The following is a 25,487-nucleotide window of genomic DNA, read 5'->3' as shown; positions in this document are numbered from 1 at the left end:
CCCCAAGTGTCTGTTGGGGAGACATGGGGTCCCAAGTGCCCCTCCCTGAGGAGGAGGGCCAGGATGGTCCAGTGAGCGCCCAGCCCTTGGGGCAGGTTTAGCTCCAGAGCCTGAGCTCGCAGGGAGGCCTCAGCAGCCCGGCCTCGGGACTGGCAAGGCCCTGTGGTGCTGCTGGTGGGCAGAAGCTGTTGCTGCTGGGGCTTTGCAGCCTGGAGTGTGGCAGGGTCGGGTGGGGCAGCAGGCACCAGACCCACCAGGCCAGGTGCCAGGGGCCCGGCCTCTCTTGGGGCCAAGGGACGTCTGCAGCTTCTGACGCTGCGGCCTCCCCCAGGCAGAGAATTCCCCAGCTCTTTTGAGTCCCTGGTGAGGAAGATCTGCAGACACCTTTTCCATGTGCTGGCACACATCTACTGGGCCCACTTCAAGGAGACGCTGGCCCTGGAGCTGCACGGACACTTGAACACGCTGTACATCCACTTCATCCTCTTTGCCCGGGAGTTCAACCTGCTGGACCCCAAAGAGACTGCCGTCATGGATGACCTCACCGAGGTGCTGTGCAGTGGGGCCGGCGGGGTCCACAGTGGGGCCGGCGGGGACGGGGCTGGCAGCGGGGGCCCAGGAGCACAGAACCACGTGAAGGAGAGATGAGCCCCATGGGCCGGACGGGGGTGCACGTGTGCAAAGAGACGATGGTGTGTGTCCTCTCCGTGCACCTGCGCGTGCACACATGCTGGGCACGCGTGCGGCGAGTCTGAGAGGGCCCCGGCTGCACTGGTGTGGGCTGCACAGACGCAGATGGCCCGGCCATGTCCTGCGGCCCCTGTTGGATGGATGCGTGCCGTTTGTAGAGAAGAGCCTTTGGGCCCGTTTGCTCGTTCCGCAGACACACGTGGGACTGATGCTTTGTTTCTTCTGTGGGGTTTTCCTTTCTCTGGTCTCCGTGCAGCCCCTGCCCTCCCCAGGGTGCTGGTGGCCTCAAAGGAGAAACTCTTGGGGGGGGTGCCTCCCCCAGGAGGGCGTGATTTGCAGACTTGGGTCTCTGCTCTGCTTTGGGGGTGGGGCTTGCTTTCAGAGACCCCCTCCTCCCTGCTCGCCCCTTCCTCTCCCGGCCTTGCCAGGGTCTTGGCTATTGGCAGCTCAGAGGTGGGCGAGGCCTGGGGTGCAGGGTGCCCTACACCTGCTCCTGCTGCCCCTTCCTGCTGCCTCCTCTGTGCCCAAGGAGTGCCCATGGTGCAGTCCTCAGGCAGGGCCAGGACGGGGCTGAGGCCCTGCGTGGAGGTGCTGCACCAGCAGCAGGCCGAGACCCGCTTACCTTAGTTCATCTGTTCACTCTTAATAAAAAGAATTCTCTCAGGTCAGAGCCTGTGTGCATCTCAGCGTCTCGGTGACCCCCCCACACTGTGGGCAGTCCCAGGAGCAGGCACCCGGGAGGCTGCCCTCAGAGTTGGGGTCAGAGCAGATTTGCCCCTCACTCCCTGTGGGGGTCCACAGCCAGCCCACAAGTGCCATGGGGGAAGATCTCCCCGGCTGCCTCAGCCACCTGCCTCTCCCCATGCTGGTGGTGGGGATCCTCAAATGTGGCTGGAGTCAGCTGGGGGCATCTTCTCCGAAGTGTTCTGGGCCAGCCCAAAGCGATGGCTCTGCTGCAGGGGCCATTGCTGGCTGGGACAGTGTGGCCCAGGGGCTGGGCCCAGAGGTAAGCAGGTTCATGTCCTCAGCCTGGGAGTGGGTAGGTGCATACTGCAGGGAGGGGGGCCCTAAGCTGAAGCCTGGCCTGGGTGGGCTGAGAAGCAGAAAGAGAGGGCTTCCCAAGTCAGGGCCTGGTTGGCACATACCTCTGGACTGTGGGCCCCTGCCGATGGTGCCTGCTGGACAGTGACCTGGGGCAGCCACACCCCCACCACTTAGCTAGTGGGGCCTGCCCAGGTCGTGCTGCTACCCTTGCCTCGGGCTCCGCCTGCAGGACACACCTGTGGCCAATAGGCTGGTTCTTGGCTCTCCCAGGGACAGCTGCAGGTCAGAGGCCCTTCCCCTGCCCCGTCTGTCCTCCCACCGCAAGAGCTGACAGCTTCTGAGCTCCTCAGAACGTGTCTGGAGTCAGCTGGGGCATCTCCTCCAACATTCACGCATACCCCAAGGTACAGTGCCTGGAGCCAATCCCGGTTCCAGAGAGATGCCTGCTGGGTGTCACCCCCCTTGTCTCCTGATGCTCCTGTGTGGACCCCCAGAACGGAGGCCCCAGGATGCCCACAGAACTTGACTGAAGGGGCTGAATGTAGGAGCCTGAGGCAGGGACCAGCAGCAAGGAGCCCCTGGACAAGGGAGGGTGGGAGCAGGGTGGGGGAGGCCTGGTGGGACTGCCTCTTTGGCAAACGCCCCACTGGGGTATGCAGGGAGCTCCTGGCCGAGGCCACAGGGAGCGGGTGAGGCACACAGCCTGGGTCCCTGTGTGCTGGTGAGCCTGGGTCCCTGTGTGCTGGTGAACCTGGGGCCTGGCTGCCTGATGGAGGCTGGGAAGAAGATTGGACTGAGTTCTGTGGGGCACAGGGGACTTGGGGCCGTCCCCACTTGGGCTGGAGGGGCCAGGAGGATGCCGGGATTCCAGCTGCAGCCTTGGAGGCAGCCTCAGATGGAGCATGTGTGGAGCCTGCAGGACGGCCTCAGGAGGTGTCCAGGGCTCGTGTTCATGCCGGTCTCACACTCAGAATGCAGCTGCAGGGTCCCCAGAGCATGTGGGAGTTGCGGGCACACGTTCCCATGGGAAGGACGGCTGGGATGAGGGCTGGCATCGGGGGCACCTGCTGCTCGGGCGGCTGGGATGAGGGCTGGCGTTGGGGGCACCTGCTGCTCGGCCGGAATGAGGGCTGGCCTCGGGGGCACCTGCTGCTCGGGCGGCTGGGATGAGGGCTGGCGTCGGGGGGTACCGGCTGCTTGGCCGGAATGAGGGCTGGCCTCGGGGGCACCTGCTGCTCGGGCGGCTGGATGAGGGCTGGAGTCGGGGGTACCGGCTGCTCGGGCGGCTGGGATGAGGGCTGGCGTCGGGGGCACCTGCTGCTCGGGTGGCTGGGATGAGGGCTGGTGTCGGGGGCACCTGCTGCTTGGCCGGGATGAGAGCTGGTGTCAGGGGCACCTGTGGCTCGGCCGGGATGAGGGCTGGCGTCGGGGGCACCTGCTGCTCGGCCGGGATGAGAGCTGGCATTGGGGGCACCTGCTGCTCGGCCGGAATGAGGGCTGGCCTCGGGGGCACCTGCTGCTCGGGCGGCTGGGATGAGGGCTGGCGTCGGGGGTACCTGCTGCTCGGCCGGGATGAGGGCTGGCGTCGGGGGTACCTGCTGCTCGGCCGGGATGAGAGCTGGCGTCGGGGGCACCTGCTGCTCGGCCGGGATGAGGGCTGGCGTCGGGGGCACCTGCTGCTCGGCCGGGATGAGGGCTGGCGGGGGCACCTGCTGCTCGGCCGGGATGAGAGCTGGCGTCGGGGGCACCTGCTGCTCGGCCGGGATGAGGGCTGGCGTCGGGGGCACCTGCTGCTCGGCCGGGATGAGGGCTGGCGGGGGCACCTGCTGCTCGGCCGGGATGAGGGCTGGCGTCGGGGGCACCTGCTGCTCGGCCGGGATGAGGGCTGACGTCGGGGGCACCTGCTGCTCGGCCGGGATGAGGGTTGGCGTCGGGGGCATCTGCTACTCGGCCGGGATGAGGGTTGGCGTCGGGGGCACCTGCTGCTCGGGTGGCTGGGATGAGGGCTGGCGTCGGGGGCACCTGCTGCTCGGCCGGGATGAGAGCTGGCATTGGGGGCACCTGCTGCTCGGCCGGGATGAGAGCTGGCATTGGGGGCACCTGCTGCTCGGCCGGGATGAGGGCTGGCCTCGGGGGTACCTGCTGCTCGGCCGGGATGAGGGCTGGCGGGGGCATCTGCTGCTCGGCTGGGATGAGGACTGGTGTCGGGGGCACCTGCAGCTCAGCTGGGAGTCTGGTGGACCCGTCCTGCTCCTGGGCTGCGGGGACTGTACTGTGTGCTGTCCTCCACTGGGATGGCTTCTTACAAAACCTGGAGTCCTGGCCAAGCCTTCCTGCCTTGGCCTCAGTTTCCCTCCCTGAACAGGAAGCCTATTAACTGAGGCGGGGGAGCTCAGTGGTGTGGCCTTGGCCCCACCTGCAGCCTTGGCTCACTCAGTCTCTGTGGTCTCTGTTCTGAAAGGCAGAATGGTGGTCTCCAATATGGTCCCCAAAAAATATCCGTGTTCTAATCCTGAGCACCTGTCAGTGTGTTGCCTTATGTAGTACAGTGGGATGGAAGCTACAGATGGAATCAGGTTCCTGATCACTGGTCTCGGGATGGGGTGTTTTTCTGGATGGGCCCAGTGTTGTCAGGAGGGCTGAGGGCACTGAGCAGGCAGGCAGTGCAGCGTGGACGTGGGAAGGGCCTGAGTAGAAGCCGGGGAAGGAGGGAACCCAGAAGGAACGGGCCTCGCTGACTAGCCCGGTGAGACCCGTTGAAGATAGGTTCATTTTGTCTCCAGCACGAAGTTCATGGCAACTGCAGCAACAGGAGCGGAAGCAGAGCTTGGTTCTAGGCACGAGGTGCCGCTGTAGCAAACACCTAGAAAGCTGGAGGTGGCTTTGGAATTGGGCAGAAGCTGGAAGAATTTTGAAGGTGATAGAGAAAGCCCACGACGCCCTTAAAACGGTGGTAGTAGAAGGATGGGGGTGAGTGTGGCTCAAGGGGCTGGGAGGTCGAGGCTTTGAGAAGGGTCAGAGCTGCTGTGAACCGCCCGTCCTGAGACACGGGGGTTAACGGTGCAGGTGGGAGCTCAGAAAGGAAGGAACGGGAGTCAGGGAGAGCCCGGTCCGTAGGGGAGAGATGCAGCTGCACTGTGTCGTGCTGCCACGCACGGGTGGTCAGCCCGCGTGGAAGGCGCCAGAGGTGCAGCCTGGCCCCTCCCTTCACTGCTGAGGTCGGCCGTGAGAGGGAGCCTCGGGTGAAGGAAGATGTTAACAGGTGAGCATCCTGCCTTCGGGAATTCTCAGCTAAAGACGCTGACGGAATGTGTGCTTGGAGCTCCTGGAGGAGAGAGAGCCTGTGGCTAGTGGGTGCCCCGGGTCACCCGAGCAGATGCCGAAAGCAGGCATGGCTGTGGGAGGACCTGCCATGGGCCCCAGCCCTTCACTTGTGGGGCGAAGCTCCGTGAGAACCATGAGGGGATTTACACCATCAGAAACTCAATTGGCTTGGACTGAGGCAGATGGGATGTGATGAGAGGCTCCTGGACTCCCAGAAATGATCGGGGAGGAAGCAGACTAAACCGTTCAGCTGCAAACACTTGCCACGTTTTGTAAAAAGAGAGCGTGGTCTCGAGGCGCAGCAGGGCCCAGGACCCACTGAGGGAGTTCCCAGGCCTGGCTGGGACCAGAGGGAGTGTGCCCAGCTGGATTTCGGATTTCTTGGGAGCAGCGACACGGGCACCCTGCAGTTTTCTGCATGTGTGTCACATCCGTATGTACGTGTACGTGAATGACCGGGTCTCACTGTCACCCAAACTGGAGCGCTGGATGATCCTAGTTCACTGCGGCCTCAGACTTCCGGGCTCAAGTGATCCTCCGCCTTCAGCCTCCCGAGTAGCCAGGGCCGCAGCTGTGAGCCCACACCTGGCTGATTTTGAAATATTCTGTAGAGGTGAAGATTCACTACCCAGGCTGGTCTTGAACCCCTGGGCTCAGGTGATCCTCCTGCCTCAGCCTCCCAAAGTGCTGGGCCCCCACACCCAGCCAGACTTTCTTTGAAACAGGGATGTTGGTGACTGGCATTCTGCGTCTGTCCTCCGGTTGTATTTTGGGAGCATGTAACTGGTTCTCTAGCTTTAGGGGTCCACAGATAGAGGGAAATTGCCCCAGGGTGGAATGCCCAGAGTCTCACACATACCTGATCAGGGTGGCTTAAAGGGTGTGACTTGGGACTTGTGAGGTTTGGGACTGGAGTGAGTGCTGTGTTCAGTGGAGACTGTTGGGGCCACGAGAGGAAGGTTGCATTTGCACGTGGGATGCGTGTGAAGCAGCAGGGGCAGGAGGGTGGGCTGTAGTCAGCATAAGACGTCCCTCACTGCCGGGTATGTGCACATCCTAGTCCCATGGAAGTGAACCTGCCACCCAGCACAGCAAAGGGGAATGAGAGCAGCAGGTGGGATTAAGGGCGCCAGTGACCTTGAGGCAGGGATGGTCTGGGCCTAGTGAGGCCTTCATTGTGGAAGCCGGAAGCTGGAGGCCGGCTGGGGTGCGTGGACACAGCTGTGAGGAGGCTCCACCCACATGCTCCTGGCTGCAAAGGTAGAGACCCCAGGCTGTGGGATGCAGGCGGCCACAGACTCTCCCCTGGGACCTCCAGGCGCACACCTTGATTCTAGACCAGGGAGACCCCTTGAGTGAGGCCTGCTCAGTCCTTGACTCTGGAGCTATGAGGTATTGGTGTCTGAAGCTTCTTAGTCTGTGGTAATTTAACTATGGTGGTGATAGGAAACCGTAGGAGGTAATACGTATACCAAGTGGGCCAAAGTGTTCTCACAGGGTCCTGGGTGGTGGGGCATAAGAGGGCAACTCCACAGCATGAGACCCCCCAGTGTAGAGTGTAGCCCCGTGGGCCCGGCCAGCATGCAGGTGGCCCTTCAGGTCATGTTCCCTGCGTGTCTGTCAGGCCCTCCCCGCCCCCTCCAGCAGGCTCCGCTGCCTGGAAGGTCGCCGCTGGCTCTTCCTCCTGTTGTTGGTCTCCTCCTCCCCCTCTCTGGCTCTCTGCTGTCCCGACCCCCTTGCCAAATCACACCAAGAGACCTGGGTTGGTGGTGGGTGGGGTGGATCCAGGGAAGGGAAACTGAACTGGGAGGAGAAGTCACTGGAGTGAGTGGGAGGCACTGGATGTGGCCTGGGGTGAGGGCAGAGGGCCTGGGCGCTACGCCACTGGAGGGCAGGAGGAAGGCAGGATGGGAGGCAGGGCCAGGCCTGGGTGAGCTCCCGGGTAGGGGGTGGGAGCAGGGCAGCTGGAACGCCACACCCTGAAGCGGCATGCGGGCATCAGCCTCCTCCTGCAAGCTCTGAGGCTTTGTAGCACCAGGAATTGTTCCGTCTTAAAGCTTAGGAGGCCGGGGCTCTGTGCCTCTGCCCTCAGTGACTGTGGGAAAAGCAGGGCAGGCTCAGAGCTAGGCCGGGGCTGCTGCGTGCAGGCCCCTTCCCAGAGCACCCACCTCCTGCCTGCTGGCATTGAGTCCTGCGTCGGAGGTGGGCCAGACTGTTGTCCCCACCAACCACCTGCCATCCCATGGGTGGGCTCGCCAGTCGGTTCATCACCAGGGCCCAGCTCTCAGGCCAGGCAGTGGCAGGCTCTGACCCCAAACGTGCCTGTCAGATTATCCACCTGAGAACCGAGGACTGGGACTGAGAAGCCGTCCTCTCACTGGGCGGGCTGACCCACAGCCACATCCCTTTTTTCCAATCTCCATTTTAACTTCTTCATGGAAATGATGTGAGGACCAACTGGTGAAGTCCTCCCGTATTTGTTTTCATTTTTTATACAAATACCAACGGATTCTGGCTTAGCTTGCTTTGGGTTCTGTTATTTACAACCAAGAGAGCTTGGTGTCAGCGTGGGACTGCAGGGCGCAGCCCTTCCTGAGCAGAGCGGGAAGTGGGCAGGGCTTTTGGACACACTTTCCTTTTGGGCCTCCAGTCATGTGCCTGAGAAGGCTGACTTCACACGCGAAAGTTGGGCGGAGGCCCAGGAGTGTGTGTGTCTGCCACTGCCAGAGAAGCACGTGTAGGACACAGGTCAGGAAGGCTTCCGGTCCGGGCCAGCAGCCTGCGCCCCACAGACTGTCCTGTGCCGCTGAACCAGGCAGCCATGTTCCTTTTCTCAACCTGTTTCTTAAGGTGAGATGTACCTGGACACTGTGTGATCCAGGGATTGGAATGGAGCCCGATTCCCTGGGACCCTCCCAAGTGCCTTCTCTTCAGGGCACCCACCTGTGAGCCACTTGGCAGTCCAGGGTCAGGCAGAGGAGGACAGCCCAGCTTCCCTGTGTCCTGGGCTCTGAGTGGAGCCCTGAGCTAACTAACCCTGACAAACATGGTGGCCCCCTGGCTCCCTCCAGAGAGATGGGCACAGGCATAGCTTGAAGTTCAGGGCAGTGGTTCTCACCTAGCGGAGATTCTGTCCCCCACCAAGAGACTGTCAATGTCTGGGAACTTTGTCACAGTGGAGGCGGGGCAGCTATAGCTTCTGTTGGACTGAGACCAGGGTTGTAGCCCCCACCCCAGTGTCATCCCACCCAAGTCACTGCATGGAGCACCTGCTCCAGTGATTGACAGTGGGGTGCAGTCCGGCCACACCGGAGTCCTTCACACAGGAGGGGAGTGGGCGTGGGCCTCCCGGGTCAGCTCTGTGGATGCTGCACTCTCTGTCCAGACCCTCCCGAGGCCTGCTCCTGGCCTCCAGGCTGCAATGGAGTCCCGGCCACTGGCCTCACAGCATGGGCCTGGACCCGCCCTTCTGCTGCAGCGCCAGATGGGCAGCTAGGCCAGGGCGTTGTGCCAGTGGAGCCCATGGCCCTGGCTGTCCTCGGTGGCAGGCACGGCTGGACGATCCTGCTCTAGCTTCAGGGGCTATGCCTAGCCTGGGCCCCTTGCTCCCAAGGCTGGGTCATGGCATCCCATCCGATTCTTCCCAAGTGAGGAGGGGGAAGAAGGCTCCTTCTCCAGGAAAAGGCCCAGGCCCAGGGTGGCCCGTGCAGGCCTCATGGTGGTGGCAGAGGTGCTGTGCAGAGCGCTCCTCCCCAACCCTCAACAGGAGCCCAGCTCAGGCTGGGGCAGCCTTAGGGGATGGCCCCCACATCGGAAGTGACCTCTGACCCTGGCTGCCCGGACCCTCGCCCTCTTCAGCTGGGCAGAGGGAAGCTGCGTTCACACTGGCACAGCCCAGGGGCCGCAAGCAGGGAATGAGAAGCTGTCCCGGGCTGTCCCAGAGCCCTGTGCGCCCGCCCTGCCCGGATGAAGAGCTGCGTCGGAGTCTTTGCGGAAGGGATTTATTGTTCCGGAGCCGTGGCTGCTCACAGTATGTGACGGGGGTACACTGCAGGGGCGTGCCCGTTTCCGTGGTGCCTGCTGGAGTCCGCGTGTGTCACAGAAGCAGAAGGCGGGCGAGAGGCACTGCTCCGTGGAGAGCCCTTCCCACCTGTTCCGCCTGGCGTTTGCTGTCCTATATGACTTTGTTCTTATGTGTTGAAATCCCAGCCTGTGGCAGAGGTCTGATGTTAACAGAAGCGTTAAAATTGATACATGAGGTGGGTGGGAGGCAGGGACACCGAAGCAGATGGACTCTGTGGCAAAGGCATGCATCAGAACTGCCACCGCCCTCCCGGCTGCTGCACCCGGGCACTGTGCCCACCTGGGGAGCCGGGCACACGGGAACACAGAAGCTGGAGCTGGGGTGAAGCGAGGGTGGCAGGCACCAAGCAGGATGGGCCTGCAGCCGCCACTCCCCCCCTGCACTCTGCACAGAACACCCTGCAGAGGAGCGCCACTGGCTCTTTCTGTCCTTCGGTTTAACTTTTTTTGATTTTAATAAGAAAAGCCCCAGTGCCCCTGCCGTCCTGTGTGTGGGGAGGGCCCTCTGAGGGCCTTTCTCCTACCCATTCTTCACCCTTGGACACAAAACCAAGGCTGCCCCAGCCTGGGTCTTGACGAGGGGCATGGGCACTGCCGCCCGCTATGAGATGCCCTGAGTCCCCCCGAGGTGGAGCCGCTTCTCCACGGTGAGAAGCAGAACCCAGGACAGATCGAACCATGCCATCTGTAGCTAGATGAGTGTGCAGAAATAACCGGGAGCCCGGGCTGAAACACAAAACCTGGCCCTGGCCCTGCGGCGCCCCCACCCCCACACCCTTTTCCAAAAACCACCAAGAAAAAAAAGTTTATAAAAATATCTTGCAGGAATTCTTTAAAGTTTACAGTAGCTTGCCAGCCCCCCGCACCCCGCCGGCTCTTGTCCTCAGAGGGCGCCCTGGCCCTGGACCCCCCACTGCCCGAGACGCACAGACGGCAGGGGATGCAGCTGCCGCCCTTCCCTGAACAGAGGTGCAGAGACTCCATAAATTAAAACAGCAAATAAATAACACTGATCCCAGCCCAGTGGCCTGGCCGGCCGGGAAGGCTCTGACACCCCACCTCTCTGTTTCCACCTCAGCCAGGGAGGAGCGCCAGAGCCCACGACCGCCCCAGAGGAGGCAAGGGAGGCGTGTGTGAGACAAGAGGACGGGAGGGGAGGCGGCGCAGCCAGGGAGGCGGGCACGGGCCTGCGAGGCGTGAGGAGGCCTCCGAGTGCGGCGTGGAGGCGGCGGACGGGGTCTGTTTCTGCGGCTACTTGGCCCACCGGGGGGTCCCGGCACCAGAAGGCCTCCAGACAGGCTGTTCTTGCTGAGGGGTCAGGTGACCGGGTGACCAGGAGTCCGGGCTGGAGGAGGCTCCCCCGAGCCTGGCCCTCCTACCACGGGCTGTGCGGAGCCGAGGCGAGGAGCTGCCTCGGGGTGGACGGGGCGCTGGGCTGGGCCTCGCTGCCCGGCAGCAACAGCAGGAGCGGAGGGAGGGCGGGTCCGCAGCAGCTGCCTTCGGTCACAGAGGATGGCCTCGTGGAGGTGACATGTTAACTTTTCGGGATAATTCCTGGTATCAGAGTGGAAACAAGTGATGCTGTCAGAGACAGGCAGAGACAGAGACAGGAGAGAGAAAAGAGAGCGGGCGCGGTGGCGGAGCCCACAGGCCGGCCCCGGCGCCCCTTTCCTTTCCTCCCAGGCTCTGAGAACAGTCTGGATGGACGGACGGGCGGCGCGGCCGCGGGTCCACTCGGGGCAGGGCGGGCGGCGGGCGGCGAGGCAGCCGCTGTCAGTGCTGTGCTGGGGGGGGGCTAGTGTGTCTAAGGCTGCTCGCGGCGGGCGGCGGGCGGGCCCGTCTCGGCCGTGTCCTTGCCCGTTGGGTACTCGGCGTCCCCTCCGGGGCCAGGGCCAGCGGCCGCGGAGTCACCGAGTGGGCCGTGGGCACTCCGCTTGGCGGGCGTGCTGGGGGCCTGGGCCGCCTGCCCGTTCTTCTCGTCTGAAAAAAGTTGTTTAATTACGTCAAAGAAGTTACTCAATGGGCTGCCTAGGTACACAGAACAGAGACAAAAAAAGAGAAAAGAAAGAAAAAAAGAAAAAAAGGGGGGAGAGAAAGAGGAAGGGAGAGAAGGAGAGAGAAAGAGAACAAACAAACAAATGAACGAAGGGGCCTTGACGAGGGAGGGAACCCAGAGATGAGGCTGAGATGGGGCGGGGACCAGCGGGCAGCAAGCGGGTGGGAAGGCGGCCGCCAGCAGGGGCTGTGCGGTGTGGGGAGCTGTATGCCGTGGGGCCAGGAGCTCACGACCCCAGCACCTTCAAGCTGTTGCCCAGGACCCGGGGCTCCTTTGGAGAAGTGAGGCTTGGGACAGGTGGAGAGACCCTTCCTCCCTCCATCCCTCCCCCACCTCAGGCCTGGCCCGAAGGCCCTCCCCCCCATTCCTCCCCACCTTGCAGCCTCAAGGGCTGGCCCACCCCAAATCCAGAGATGACAGCATCAAGACCAGGGTCTGCTGGGAGCTCTGAAGCCTCGAAGGGCCCTGGGGGCAGCTGCTGGCCCCCCTGCGTGAGGCCCAGTGGAAGACGGGGAGAGGGTGTGCCCGCTACACCCCCCCAGAGAGGCCTGAGGCCCGTCCCCCAACCAGCTTGGATACAGTTTGGCAGCAGACAGACAGATGGACAGATGGGTGGACAGGCATGGAGGAGGTGGGTGTGGGAGGCAGGCTGGGGGGCTGGAGACAGCCAGCGAGTCACGTCCCAGGTCCCTCGGATGGGGGCAGTCCGGAGGATTGGGGCGTAAGTGGAGAGCCCACCCTTCCTGGGCCCTGCGCTCCCTGCCCACGTGTGCCGTGGAGGCACCTCCACCCCACTTCCTAAGCCTGACCCACACCTGAGCCCCGAGCTGTGGGCCCCTCCGCTCCCTGCCAGGCACAGCCTCCAGTGAACAGAGGGGATGGGCACCGGCCCCTACCCCAGGCCACAGCCTGCATGTGGGACTCTCACTGGCTTCAGGCCTTGGTAGGGGGGGCCCTTCCTGGGCCTGTCCTGATCCTAGGGCTGGGCAGGGGTGGGTAGAGGATGGGGTTGGGGACACCTAAGCTGCTGGGTGCCTACATTTATACAGGGAAGCCGGGACAGCCGGGGCGGCGAGTGTCGGCCAGAGCGGGCTGGGATGAGCAGTCGGGTGGCAGGCAGAGGCGCCAGGTGAGCGTGGGGGATTCTTACCACATTTGGAAAGCCGCCCCGTCATCATTTCCATACAGTTAGTGGTGTCTGGAGCACAGAATGAAGAGAGGAGGGGAGTGAGTGAAAGGCTGCCCCCATCCTCCCTCGGGCTGGCTGGACGCTGGCAGCCTCTGGCCTGGCCCTGGAAGGGGGCGGAGCCAGGAGTGGGTGGGACCCCAGAGGCAATGGTTGGGCAGACTGGGCGGGGCTGGAGCCAGAAGTAGGTGGACCCCCCAGGGGGTGGGGCCTAGAAGGGGCAGGGCCTGGAGTGAGGCAGGGAACAAGTCAGAGCCACCTGGGCAGCTGAGGGTCCTCCAACAGCCTGAGCCTGGATACGGCCAGTGCCCTGGGTTGGTGGCTCCCTCCCCAATGTCTCCCCTGGGCCAACGACTCTGCCCTGGCCACGGCCTGTGCCAGTGGCTATGCATCCTCATTGCGCCACTCAGCAGCTCCGAGGCCCTGTGGTTTCCAGCTGCCCTCAACTCAAGGCAGGCACCCTCTTCCTTGGCCCTCTCCCCGATGCTGGGCCTGGAGATGATGCTGGTGCTGCCAGGCCAGGACTTGGGTGGGAGCAGGGCCCTGGGAGGGCTGCTCCTTCAAGGCCCTCCCTGGCACCTGCACAGGGTGGGCACATGCACTGGTCTGCTGTGCCTGCTCACTGGGGGCTTAGCCTTCCCTCTCTCAGCCAGGCTGGGGTCTCGTGGAGGATGGACAGTGCCTGAGGAGGCCCCCGTCTGGGGCTCCCGAAGTCCAAAGGGAGACAGATGGGGCCCAAGAGCCTCTGCAATAGGCCCCACTGAAGTCAGGGTCCAGGGCAGGCATGGAGAGGGGCGGAAGTTGGCTTGCGGGGAGTGGTATGTGCTGATGGGCAGGACCGCACCTTGCAGGGCCAGGCTGGAGGAGCTCTGCCCACAGCCCACGCAGGAGCAGGCTCAGGTGCCCAACTGGCTGTTCAGGTGTAAGGACACCCTGGACAGCACCCCAGGGGCCGTCTCTTGACCCTCTTGGACACCGCCTGTCCATCTCCGGCCTTGGTGGCTGTCCTCTTGTTCCCTGGCCTCAGTTTCCCTTCCTAAGATGGAGGCTTTCAAGGCTCAGAGAGCCAGAGGCTGCTGCTGGCCAACAGCACGGCCTCCAGGGTAGGGCAGCACCACGTACGCTGCAGGCCCAGGCACCTGGAATCCTGCTCCTCCTCACCCACCGTGGCAACATGGCTCCCGAGGTCAGCAGAAGGGGCCACTGCTCCACCCACTGGGGCTTGGGTTAGGACCAGGGCTCCTGGGGACCTCAGCCCCCAGCCCCCAGCAGGGTGAAGCACACTCTGAGGGGGCTTCCACAGGCAATGGAATGAGGATGGAATGAGGATGGTGCAGCCCGTTCTGGCCTCCAGGACCCCACACAGAAACAGGTGATCCTAGCACGCCACAGAGCTGTGGAGATGCAGGCCGGGACGGGCCCCCAGGGCCCAGCTGGGTGCTGCCCTTATGTGACACCCAGTGCCCCCACGCTGCACCGCCGTTCAGAGGCACGCCTGCACACCCTTGCTTACAGACCAGGCCCATGCACATGCCCAGCATTCCGCCCTGTCCCGTCACACATGGGCCCAGGGGAGTGCGGGCAGCGCTTCCTGCTTGATGCTGGGTGGCACGGACCCTCCAGCTCTGGCCCCTGGAGGCTCCAGGATGGGGCAACCCTCCCCTGCGTACACCCGTGAGGCTGTGGTAGAGCCCCCGCTCTGGCTGGGATCAGGCCCCTCTTTCCTGCTGGAGGCTGGGCCCCAGGCTGTCAGGAAGTGTAGGGAGATGAGAAGTCACGGCCCCCATCAGGCAACCCATGACCCTCCTGGGGTGCCATGGCAGGAGCCCTGAGAGCGGGACCTTGTCACTGCTCTCCCAGGGCCTGGCGGGCTGCCCTATGTCTGGCTCCCTAGCAGATGGGCTGCCTGGGGCACACCTGGCCTGTCCAGGGCTGAGACCTGCGGGTGGGCATGGAAGGCCCTGCTGAGGGCCAGCCTGGCTCCGCTGATGACCTGCCCGCAGCCCCTCCCACCCCAGAACAGGCCGGCGCCTTACCTGCCAGCGTCAGAGGCTACTCTCGTAGCTGGTGGCCACCTTCTGGCCCTTAAGCCCAGCACCCCAGCTTAGTCCTGGCGCTGGCGGGGGGGGTTCTACGGTGGACAAGAGGCACCTTTCAGTGTGGTGCGGCTGAGCCCTATGTCCCTGGCGTGCAGAGGCAAGGCGGTGGTCCCGCCGGGCTGGGGAGGGGCCCTGATCCCTGAGGGGTGCAGCCACAGCTTAGGGCAGGGAAGTGGGGGCAGCCGTCAGAGGGGCCAGGAGGCTGCGCCCAGGTCCTCATGCCTCCCGTCCGCACAATACCAGCTGGCCACGCCCCATTCGCAGGCCGCAGGGTGGCCGGAGCTGAGCCCGCCTCACCTGACAAGTGCTGGGCCGAGGGTGGGTCGTGTGTGCTCAGCAGCTGGGTCTGGATGGTCTCCACCACCCTCTTGAAGCGGCGGCTGGGGCCTGGGGAAGACAGGGGGTTATGCCTGCACAGGTCTGGGCCCGGGGCCGCCCCAGGGTTGCCGGCTTACCTGAAAGCAGGGTGAAGGTGACGGAGTAGATGCCGTTCTCCTTCTGCGCCTCCCCGCCCTCCGTGTAGGTGATATCCACCTGGAACTTGACTGGCTTCTGGAACACGGCCGGCCCCCCCGTGGCCTTGTACTCGGCCCGGAAGCTCGTCTGGGAGATGACACTGTGGCTGAGGCTGGGGATCTGTGGAGGGGGTTAGCATGAGCATGGCTGGCCTGGCGGGTCCCCCACCGACCCCCTGGGGAGCTGCTCTGGGGAGAGTCAGCCCTACTGTGCACAAACTGAGCACCCAGGCACCTCTGCTTCCGTATCTGTGAGGGGCATGGGGCAGGTGGACTCCATTGGAGCAGGGAGGGGCGTTTCCAGCCCCCACCCTCCAAAGCTTTGGTCCTGTCAGCAGGGGTGGCTGAGCCCCTGTCTTGGGCTTTTCTCAGGCAGCCACAGCACAGGACGGCCAGGACCTTACAGAGGAGCCTTAGAGGTGGAGGCGACCCCTACAGCCCGAGGTTGGGGTCCAGGGTGGGAGCCGATGGGAAGGTGGGGAGTCTGGGAGCTGCCACTGAGGGGTGGGGCATGGGGTTGGGGCTGGGACTGTGCCCTCCTGCTGGGGCTTCCTGGGACTCGGCGCCTACTTCAACCACAGTTGCCTGCTGCTTGTGGGACCCAGGGCGCTTGGCACTGGCTGTGTGGGCTCCACAGTTACCAAGGGGCAGCTACAGGAAGCAGAACTCCGGCCACCCAGTGCACGGCGTCCGGGCTGGACACGACCGCCTCACTGGGGCCGGCAAGGGGAAGGGCCAGGGCCACTGCTGAGTCTGAGGTTGGCCATGGCAACTAGGGGCGGCATGAAGGGACATGGTGCGGGGAGGAGACCCCTGAGAGGATACGGACATGGGGCCGGGCCACTGAGGGCCCCTGAAGCCAGGGTCCAAGTGCCTGGCCCTGCCCTGCCTGGCACTAGGCTTTCCCAGCCCCCAGAGCCTTCCGTAGGGGCTCCGAGCTATCCCTATGGTGCTAAGGGAACCTCAGCTGCAGCCAGAGCAACGGTGGCCTGAGTGCCCAGAGCGTCCAGTGAGGTGGAGGCCGGCCCCCTCCCTGCTAGAGAGGCCGCCGCAGTAAGCCACAGCCTGATCTTGCCAAGATCCTGGGGCCAGAGAGGGCGCCTGGCGGTGGTGAAAATGGGGCAGGACAGCAGCCCCAGGGGGTCAGGCTGGGTGCAGTGAGGGTGGCAGGTGGGGGCAGTCCCTGTGATGCCTGGTGGGAGGTCAGGCTGGGTGTGGTGGGGGCAGCAGGTGGGGGCGGCCCCTGTGATGCCTGGGCACAGCACAGAGTGGACAGGGCTGGCAGGGAAGGGGTCTCCTGGTGGGACCCGGCACTCAAGTCCTGGCAATAACACTTCTCTATTTGAAACTTTATGGGTCCTTCTGCTCCTCTAACCTGAGGCCCAGTAAAGACAATTGAAGCCCACCCAAGCCCCTGAGTGCGGCCACCCTTGTGGAAAGCCATCCAGCCTCCAAGTGCAGGGCAAGGCCAGGGAAACTGAGATACCCGAGGCTTGGGGGTGTCCACTGAGAGCCCGCAGAGCCCCATGGAGTCCCTGGGGTCATGGCCTTGCAATGGCTTCTCCCTGAGTCTCATGGAGGCGTCGCTCTCTGAGGCCTGCCCCGCTGGAGCCTCCCTCCTGCCCCACGTGCCAGCCGCCCAGGCCTGCCTGGCACACACGTAGGGCTGCCTGGGACCAGTGAGTGAGGTCCTGCTTCCCTCCACAGGCCAAGTGCCCCAGATGGGCAGGGACCCCTCTCTCGAGAGGGTGGGCAGGGGAGAACGCCTGTCCGGTGCAGGCAGCTGGGCAGGCCCACAGGTGAATGATGTCCGTTCTGTGTGTGAACATGTCCTGGGTCAGGACAGATAGGCTTCTGGATTCTCTGGGGAGCTGGGAGGTGTGGGGTTGGGGGGACTGCCATTCTCGGGGGGAGCTGGGCTGCGTGGGGTTGTGGGGGCTGCCCGTTCTCAGCGGGGAGTTGGGTGGTGTAGGGTTGGGAGGGCTGCCAGTTCTCGGGGCAGGGGGAGCTAGGCGGCATGGGGTTGGGGGGGCTGCTCATTCTCGCGAGGGGAGCTGGGTGGCATGGGGTTGGGGGGGCTGCCCGTTCTTGGGGCGGAGTTGAGTGGTGTAGGGTTGGGGGGGCTGCCCGTTCTCAGGGTGGAGTTGGGTGGTGTGGGATTGGGGGGGCTGCCCGTTCTCGGGGCGGAGTTGGGTGGTGTGGGGTTGGGGGGGCTGCCCGTTCTCGGGGCGGAGTTGGGTGGTGTGGGGTTGGGGGGCTGCCCGTTCTCGGGGCGGAGTTGGGTGGTGTGGTGTGGGGTTGGGGGGGCTGCCCGTTCTCGGGGCAGAGTTGGGTGGCGTGGGGTTGGGGGGCTGCCCATTCTCGGGGCGGAGTTGGGTGGTGTGGGGTTGGGGGGCTGCCCGTTCTCGGGGCAGAGTTGGGTGGCGTGGGGTTGGGGGGCTGCCCGTTCTCGGGGCGGAGTTGGGTGGTGTGGGGTTGGGGGGGCTGCCCGTTCTCAGGGCGGAGTTGGGTGGCATGGGGTTGGGAGGGCTGTCCATTCTCGGGGGGGAGATGGGTGGCATGGGGTTGGGGGGGCTGCCCATTCTCGGGGGAGCTGGGTGGCGTGGGGTTGCCGGGGGGGTTGCCCATTCTTGGGGCGGAGTTGAGTGGTGTAGGGTTGGGGGGGCTGCCCGTTCTCAGGGCAGAGTTGGGTGGCATGGGGTTGGGAGGGCTGCCCATTCTCGGGGGGGAGCTGGGTGGCATGGGGTTGGGGGGCTGCCCATTCTCGGGGGAGCTGGGTGGTGTGGGGTTGCCAGGGGGGCTGCCCGTTCTCGGGGCAGAGTTGGGTGGTGTGGGGTTGGGGGGGCTGCCTGTTCTCGGGGGAGCTGGGTGGTGTGGGGTTGGGGGGGCTGCCCGCCCGCCCTGGCGCTTGCAGCCTCACCGACAGGAAGGCGTGCACGATGTCAGCCTTGATGGAGCTCAGAGGCTTGTCTTTGATGACCACGAAGACCTGCTCCTCCTTCTCCAGGCTGATGAAGTTCCCAAACCAAGACTTCTTGGCCAGCCTAGGCAGTGGGAGACAGGCTGTGAGGACGGAGGGGTGGTGCCGTCCACACCACTGCCTCCCTGAAACCTGGGGTTGGAGCGGCGGAATTCCTCAATTTCCACGCGACAGAAACAGCTCTCCACAGCACTAGGCAGAACCCATGGCCCTGACCCTGACCTTTATCCTGGCCCCAACACCCTAACCCTGGCCTAACACTAGCCTGAATGCCCTGAGCTTCACTGTGGCCCTAACCCATGACCCTAACCAGGTTCCACAGCCCTAACTGGTGCCTCTTGGCTCCGCAGAGCTGTGCCTGGGCAGAACACTAGAGACCCCACTGGGAAGAAAAGGAGAGGGGAGTAGGGTGCCCCCTGCCCCCAGCCTTGCTTTTATGTTTCTGGCTAAGCCCTCATCAGCTGCCCAGTAGCATCCTGGCCGAGGTGCCCAGCCTGGAGCTGGGGAAACCAGGGAGCTGTACGCAGGCAGTGGCAGGACAGGTACAGCACAGATGCCAGGGGCTGTGCCCCCTCCCACCAAACACCAGACAGGGCAGCCTAGCAGATGCCGGGCTCTGTGCACCCTCCCACCGGGCAGGGCAGCTTCGGCACCCCGGGGCCACCCTCCTGTGTTTAGGGCATGTGGCCATGTGGCTTCCCTGTGACTCCAGCCTGGCAGGGCCAGTCCCCACCCTGTAGAGCAGAGATCACTTCCAGACCTCCAGGGCTGGCTGGGGAAGTTCTGGGCTTGCCACAGACACGCAGACCCCGGTTCCCCGGTGCCACCACAGCGGGCGGTCCCCACCCCAGGCTGGGGCAGTGCTGCCAACCTCACGACCAGTGGGCCTGACCCACATCACTTCCTCTGCTGGACGCAGGGCCCAGTGAGAATGGCTGGCACCACCCACCTGCCTAGCCCACCCCGCACTGCTCCATACCCCGGCCCACCTTGCCAGCCTGCCACCCGCTCCCAAGCCTGGGGCTGTCCCTCCACAGCCAAGCCCTCCTCACAAGGCCCCTGTGGGAGATGGCTTGAGCAGGGCTCCTCAAGTCACCTGTGCCCCCCACCCCCAGAAGCAGGCGGGGCCTGCAACTGGCTTCCAACAGGAGCGGGTGCTGCTTCTGAGGCCACAGAAGGTCGCTCCCATCTTGCCCGCAGGCCCACCCCAACGTGCAGAGGCCCTCTGCTCCGCCCCCCCCAACCCCCTCAACTCAGGCAGAGGGTGCTGGGCGGCCGTTGTCTGGGAGGGCTCTCCCTGACAGTTTCCGCTGCCACCGCTGCCTGGACGTGGGACCAGGGCTGCAGGGAAAGGCAGAGGCAGGGACCGGGAGGAGGCACCAGTGGGGCTGGGCTCAGGGTGCCCTCTCCCGGCATCCTGGCTACATAGCTTCCCTTTCCCTTGCCAGTTTCTGGAGCTGCCTACTCTTCGGCCACTGCAGCCGTCCCTGTGAGGCCCAGGAGTCCTGCCAGGCGAGCACGGGGGCTGGCTCGGCCATCACTTAGCTTCTCAATACTGCCTCAGTGTCCCGCCGGCCTCGGCAGCTGGCTGTTCTGGGTTTGAAACTCCAAGGGCCAGCTTTGGCTTACCCCAGCCCTGTGCCAAGGCCTGGAGCCAGGAAGTGCACGGGGCAGCCAGGCAGTGCACGGGGCAGCCAGGCAGTTCTAGAAACACAGACGGGGGGTTCTGCATGTCCCATATTCTGCCATGGTACACACGTGACTCTCTGCTTTGAGGCCTGGGGGTGTGGCATTTGTCAAAAATAGTCCCACGTGTGAAAGATGCCAGAGGGCCCAGGGAGGCTGGCCGACGAGGCGGGTGGGAGGCTGGGCTGAGGAGGCGGGTGGGGCCTGCGCCGTGACTCCCATGCCCACATGGCAGACAGTGCACAGCCTGGCGGGACGTGAGACTGGGTGTTGCTGCAAAGCCATTTTTAGATGAGATGAACTTAAATCAGTCACCTGTGACACTGGCGGGGGACCCTTCCTCACGGGGTGGGCCGCATCCGCCAGGTTCGGGCTTCCTGGAGAAAGATCCCCCCTCAAGGCTGCAATCTGGAAACTGCCTGGGCTTCCACCCGGGGCTTCAGACTCAAGGACATTAGCCCTGGGTGTCCTGCCTGCGGCCCTGCCTGTCCCAGACAACCACCCCTTCCAGAAGACGGTCACCTCCCATGCACACACAGCGCCTTGTTCTGTTCCTCTGGGGCTGGAGGCAGCTGGGACTGAGGGTTGTCTCAGGTCCCCAGCAAGCGAGTCCTGGGCAAGGAGCGGCTGTGAGAGGCGGCTGTGCCGGGCCCTCGGGTGGGGCTGTCTGTCCCTCTGGTGGGGCTGTGGGAGGCGGCTGTTCTGGACCCTTGGGTGGGGCTGAGGGAAGCGTCTGTCCCTCTGGTGGGCTGTCTGTCCCTCTGGTAGGGCTGTGGGAGGCGGCTGTGCTGGACCCTCGGGTGGGGCTGAGGGAGGCGTCTGTCCGTCGGGCGGGGCTGTGGGAGGCGTCTGTCCTGGACCCCGGGGAGGGTCAAGCCCTCTGGGTGGTCTCAACGGGGGAGCGAGAAGCCCCGGCAGCCGCGGCGCCGTCAGGCTACGGGGGTGCATTTTCCACCTTTTCTGAGGAAGGCCATTATGAGTCTGTTACTGGAAGCTTTTGGTAGTGGCAGAAACGCCGCCACGGCCTGGGCAGAACATTCTGAAGTCTGCCGAGCCCTGTACCTCTGGGCTTGTGACGCTGCCTGTATGCCTCTGACCTGGGCGCCCAGCTGGAAGGGCCACCTGCTCGGCCCAGATAGGCCCAGATACTGACAGTGCTCCTCAGGCTTCCACTGAGCAGTTTGCACAGGGGCCCCTGGTTTAAAGTCAGCAGCAGGATGAGGGTTCTCTTACTGAGTCCACAGCTAGCCACACCTCCATTTCCTGGGGTCGCCTGCAGGAGGTCCCACTCTGCAGCTGCCTTGTGTGGGGTCACACTGCAGGGTCACTTGTGTATGCCACCAGTTACCCGGTCACTGAGACACTGCCCAGTGACTAAGGCCATCGTGGAGGGCAGGGAGAGGGCCTGGGGGCTAGGAAGGGGTCTCTGGGGACATCTTTGCCCAGACACTGGTCACACTGACTGCCAGGAAATCTCAGCACCCGGGCGCTGCAGAGTCTGTGCAGTGGCACCTCTCATGGCTCAGAAAGGCGGCGGGGCAGGGCCTTAGCCTGCCTGCTCTGCTCGGCCCCTGCAGGCATGTTCCCACCAGGCCTGCCCCGCTGCCCCGGCCTGCCTCTTTCTTCTCAGCACAGGCTGCTTTCTCCTTGAGACCTGACCCACCCCGAGTCTTCCCTCAGCGAGCTCAGGCCCTGGGGAAGACTTTGCCCAGTGTACCCCCACTCGCCTCCAGCCAACCCCAGGCTCCCCCAAGGGCTGAAGTTTCTCATCAGGGCTGGGGGCTCCTTCCCTGGACGGCCCTCCCCTCACAGCCGGGCATTTGAAGTTCAGACTCAATGGCTGCGACGGGCCCTGCCTACAGTGGGAGGTGAAGCCAGGTAGAGAAGGAGTCCCCGTCGGCCACAGGGGAAGGATTCCATGACCCTCCCTCAGCCCAGTGCCACGTGCCAAGCAACCTCCAAGCAGGGGCCACTTACTCTGGGGATGACTCTGGGGTCAGGTTGGACATCTCCTCTGGCGTCGGAACTGTGTACACGGGATGAACAGAAGGGAAGGCCGGGTGAATGCCTCATCCTTCCCCTGCCCTGGCCACCTTGAGCCAAGGTCAGGGTCATCAGGAGTCCACCACACACTGGGACACCCCCCAAGGCCACAGGTCCACCCCAGCTACCAGCCACCTTAGAAGCCCCACTGGCCGAGGCGCCCCCGGGCTGTGGGGAGCTGTCCCAGCCTCTGGTGCTGAAGTCAGCTGTGCCTTCTCCAGCAGCACTAACTGGCCCTCGGTGCCCCCCACACGGAGCCTCCTGACTGGCAGTGCCCACTCGGTGGCCAGCTCGCCTTGCTGTGTGCCTGGCCCAGGACATGGAGTGAGTGGACTTGGGAACACAGAATGTCCGGAGGGGATGCCAGCTTGGGTGGCAGGCAGGACACGAGCTGCTGCCCGGCACTTTTGTGACAGCGAGCCATGGGCAGTGGCAGGCCTAGGCCTCCCATGCAGCTGCAGGTCCTTTGGACTTGTCTGGCACCGCTGGGTGGGCCCTCCCAGAGCAGTCTCTGCGCTCTCCCAGCCTTGCTCTGGCACCTCCGAGCAGACACTCACCTTGCAGTTTCCGGCGGTGGAAGCGGGGTGAGCCCAGGAAGCTGTTCTTGATGGAATTGAGTCTCGCCCTCCATGGCACCCCTCCGACGCTGGGGCTGGACGGTGGCGTGGGGTTGGGCGTGCCAGCCGGGCTCTCCTTTGGCGTGTGGACAGGTGTCCCCTTGGGGGTGGGGAGGGGACTGCCCCTCGGTGAGGGGTGAGGGGTCACCTGTATGGTGGGGACAGATTTGGTGTTTGGTTCAGTCCCGGTGGGTGGGGGCCGGGGAGGCACCCGCAGGGCAGGCGGGCCCAGGGGTGGTGCCAGCTGGGGACCGAGGCTGGCGGCGGGAGGCCGAGCTGGTGTGCTGGCCGGGAAGGGGTTGGACTTGGTGCCGTGCAGAGGCTTGTCGGTCAGCTTGGCCTTGCACGGCAAGGTCTGGGTCTTGGGGTCAGGCCGCGGGGCAGCCTGCGGAGGGAGGATGTGTCCAGGCCTCGAGGTGCTCCCACAAGCTTCGGGCTCCTCGGAGGTGGCCAGGGGGTGGGCCACGAATGGCAGCTCGGGGGGCGGAGGGGGCAGGACAAGCTTCCTAACAGGCTACAGGGAGGCGCAGGGAGTGGGCAGTGTGGGGGCAGCCGCGGTGGGCAGGGTGGGGGCAGCCATGGTGGGCAGGGTGGGGGCAGCCACGAGCATGTGCAGTGCAGTTCCCAGCATGCACATCGCACAGGAGGACCAGAAAGAAGCGGGAGGGCGGGGAGGCGGGAGGGTGGGGAGGGCAGGGAGGCGGGCAGGCACGAGGGAGGGCGGGCAGGCAGGAGGGCGGGGAGGGCGGGGAGGCGGGCAGGCACCAGCGGGAGGGGTCGCCACAAAAGCAAACAAGTGACACACGAGAAAAACAAAACAAAACAGAACAAAAGAACGTGCAGTTAGAGCAGCCCTCGCGCAAAGCAGCAGCTGCCATGGGAGCTCGGGCGTGGGGGCCGCACCGCCTGCCTGCGTGCCTGGGGCTGCTTCCCAGGGTCCGCGGAGGCCTGCCCCCACCCCGGCACACGCTGACTGGGAGGGTTGGGACCTCTGCATCTGAGCTGGGGGGGTCACTCACCCGGGGGCTGCTGAGTGGGCTGGTGGAAAGGCCTGAGGAGGCACCGCTGATGGACCGAGACCTGGGGGGTCACAAGGTACAGGGCCATGGCTCAGCCAGGTGCAGCAGAGCAGCAGGCGCTGGGCTCTGCTCCCCCCAGGAAAACCCTCCAGGAGGCCTGGAGCCCGGGTCAAGAGCCCCGAGGGCCTGCTGCATGCCCTGCCAGTTCCAGGAGGACCCAGGGTGCCTGGCTGTGCCCAGCCCCACTGGGGTCATCAGAGCCCACATGTGGGGGGCCACCCCATGCCAGCCACCCAGGCACAGCACAGCGTGCGGCACCCCGCGGCCACGGCAAAGGGCAATCCAGGTGGACAGAGGGACGAGGGGACAGATGGGGGCTTCCTGGGAGCTGTATCTGGCCCCTTCCACTCTAGGCCTCATGCTGGCTCCAGCCTCCCATGCCCCAGCTGCCAAGGCCCATGGCTGAGCTGTCACAGGGTCTGCAGCCTGGCCTCACGTCCACAGCTGCCCATGAGGTGCCTGGGTCAGCAGCCGGCCCTCTCCTTGCCCAGAGCCTGGAGGGCCTGGGCAGAGCCAGGCTGGGGTGGCTGTCGGTGGGGCCGGTGAAGCCTTGTCCCACCGCCTACTTGGCCGGACACCTGCACACCGCAGGAGGGAGGCCCTGGCCCAGTGTGCTGGGCTGAAGACACTGGTGTGCAGCCACCCAGCCCGCTGCACCCCCCGCCTCGTGCAGGGACCAGGGCAGTTGTTTGTCACCAAACAGACTAAGCCGGTGCCCACGCGCCAGGGCACTTGCCATCCTTGGAGGAGGGAAATGCAGGGAAGAGACCGAGACAGCCACCGAAGAGAAAAGGACAGAAGAGTAAAAGACCATCCTGCGCTGCCCACCAGGCATGCCCACCACCAGCTGGCCACGAGGGGCCTTACTGGCCCACAACATGGCCCAGGCTGTGGACTGTGCGGAGCGCTGCAGGGGCCAGCGCCCTGAACCCACACCAGTCACACACCTGGCTCCCGGACACCTGGGGGCTGGGCCCCACAGCGACGGCCCTCCAGCTTCCCCACCAGACGCAGCCAAGGGGGCAGGGAGGCAGCGGGGACCCCATGCCCAAGCCAGCCTGTCTGGGCCAGGTGGCACCCAGGGCTGGGGCTGGACCCAGAGCCATTAGGGGCTGGGCTGGGAGCGGTGGATGGCCCTCATGGGGGCAGCAGCCACTGGTGAGGCCCTGGACCTGTGGCTCCTGCCGAGCCCGCCCAGAGCCCACGAGGAAGACAGAAGAGGTGCCAGAGGCCCCAGGTGGAGGGGCCGAGCCCCCGTCCCGTCCGGCCAGGCAGCCACTGGGAACACTGAGCTACCATTGCTGGGGCAGGGGCAGGAGAGAGGCCGCCAGCCCCAAGGGCAGCCAGGGCAGGCAGGGTGGGGGCACATGGGCAGGGGTCACAGGCAGGCGCGGGGCTGATACTCAAAGAGAAGAGGCCGGACTGGCAGCCAGCCCAGCAGGCAGCAGCCCTGGGATTCGGCGCCACCTGCCTAGGCTCAGAAGGCCGGCCCCAGGCAGAGGCCTCTCGGTGGCGCCTCCCACCCTCCTCAGCTCTTGTGGGCTGGCATGGGACCACTGCTCCGCTTCACCTCTGGCCGGCCCCAGGGGCAGCAAGGCCACGGCAGTGCGCTGGGGCTGGCAGGAAGCGTGGCACAGCCTTCGGCCACGCAGGACTCTAGACCAGGCCCTGGGAGCCACGGTGCGTGGGCGCCGGCCTAGCCTCAGCAGTCCCACCCCTCCTCCTCGGCCTCTGTGCAGCCGAGGGCCCTTCCCTGGCTTGCTGGCCGGCTCCACTGCCGCAGGGGCCCTGCAGCCCAGCCCGCCACCAGACCCGCCCATTTGCCTGCCCGGACTGAGGCAGGACAGCGAGTCTGGGGCTGGGAGGTGCAGGGACGGGTGGTCAGGGTGTATACCTGTCGTCTTTGCTGAATTGGGGATGGGCCTCAGCGATATCCAGGCTTTTACTGAACATTGCTTTACTACAGCAGGAACAAAGCGAGAAAACACAGTTACTGGCGGCCACACGTGGGCAGTCGGCCAGGGCCTGGGCTACACCAGGCGAGAACTCCATGCGGCTCTGAGGCCCGGGCATAGCCCCCCGAGC

The 25,487-nt window shown here is 64.7% G+C and overlaps 2 protein-coding genes across 11 annotated transcripts in view; one reads left to right on the top strand and one right to left on the bottom strand.

Annotated features, from left to right (window-relative positions):
- Positions 1 to 1,367, top strand: part of MOB2 (MOB kinase activator 2) — a 77,518-nt gene extending 76,151 nt beyond the window's left edge. For all 4 annotated transcript variants that reach the window (XM_064370299.1, XM_012456130.3, XM_012456126.2 and 1 more), the window contains exon 5: positions 332 to 1,367. In XM_064370299.1, the coding sequence (XP_064226369.1) occupies positions 332 to 648 (317 nt within the window). In that variant the 3' untranslated portion in view covers positions 649 to 1,367. The remainder of the gene's footprint in view (positions 1 to 331) is intronic.
- Positions 1,368 to 10,595: 9,228 nt separating this feature from the next.
- The window catches only part of BRSK2 (BR serine/threonine kinase 2), a 71,496-nt gene continuing 56,604 nt past the window's right edge, over positions 10,596 to 25,487 (bottom strand). For 2 of the 7 annotated variants that reach the window (XM_064370293.1, XM_064370296.1), the window contains 9 exons: positions 25,297 to 25,362; positions 23,343 to 23,403; positions 22,264 to 22,471; positions 21,641 to 21,689; positions 17,918 to 18,041; positions 14,938 to 15,118; positions 14,780 to 14,869; positions 12,348 to 12,395; positions 10,946 to 11,121 (listed from right to left, as the gene is read on the bottom strand). In XM_064370293.1, coding sequence (XP_064226363.1) covers positions 10,946 to 11,121; positions 12,348 to 12,395; positions 14,780 to 14,869; positions 14,938 to 15,118; positions 17,918 to 18,041; positions 21,641 to 21,689; positions 22,264 to 22,471; positions 23,343 to 23,403; positions 25,297 to 25,362 — 1,003 coding nt within the window. Of the gene's footprint in view, positions 10,696 to 10,945; positions 11,170 to 12,311; positions 12,396 to 14,419; positions 14,515 to 14,779; positions 14,870 to 14,937; positions 15,119 to 17,917; positions 18,042 to 21,640; positions 21,690 to 22,263; positions 22,472 to 23,342; positions 23,404 to 25,296; positions 25,363 to 25,487 lie in introns of those variants that run through there. The other 5 variants (XR_010340225.1, XR_010340226.1, XM_064370295.1 and 2 more) reach the window with 5 other exon arrangements.

Source organism: Aotus nancymaae, unplaced genomic scaffold, assembly GCF_030222135.1.
Source record: "Aotus nancymaae isolate 86718 unplaced genomic scaffold, 86718_ANA_hifiasm-v0.15.2.pri h1tg000106l, whole genome shotgun sequence".
Taxonomy (NCBI): domain Eukaryota; kingdom Metazoa; phylum Chordata; class Mammalia; order Primates; family Aotidae; genus Aotus; species Aotus nancymaae.
Note: the sequence above shows the minus strand (reverse complement) of the source record. Positions and strands in the feature narration are given on the sequence as shown.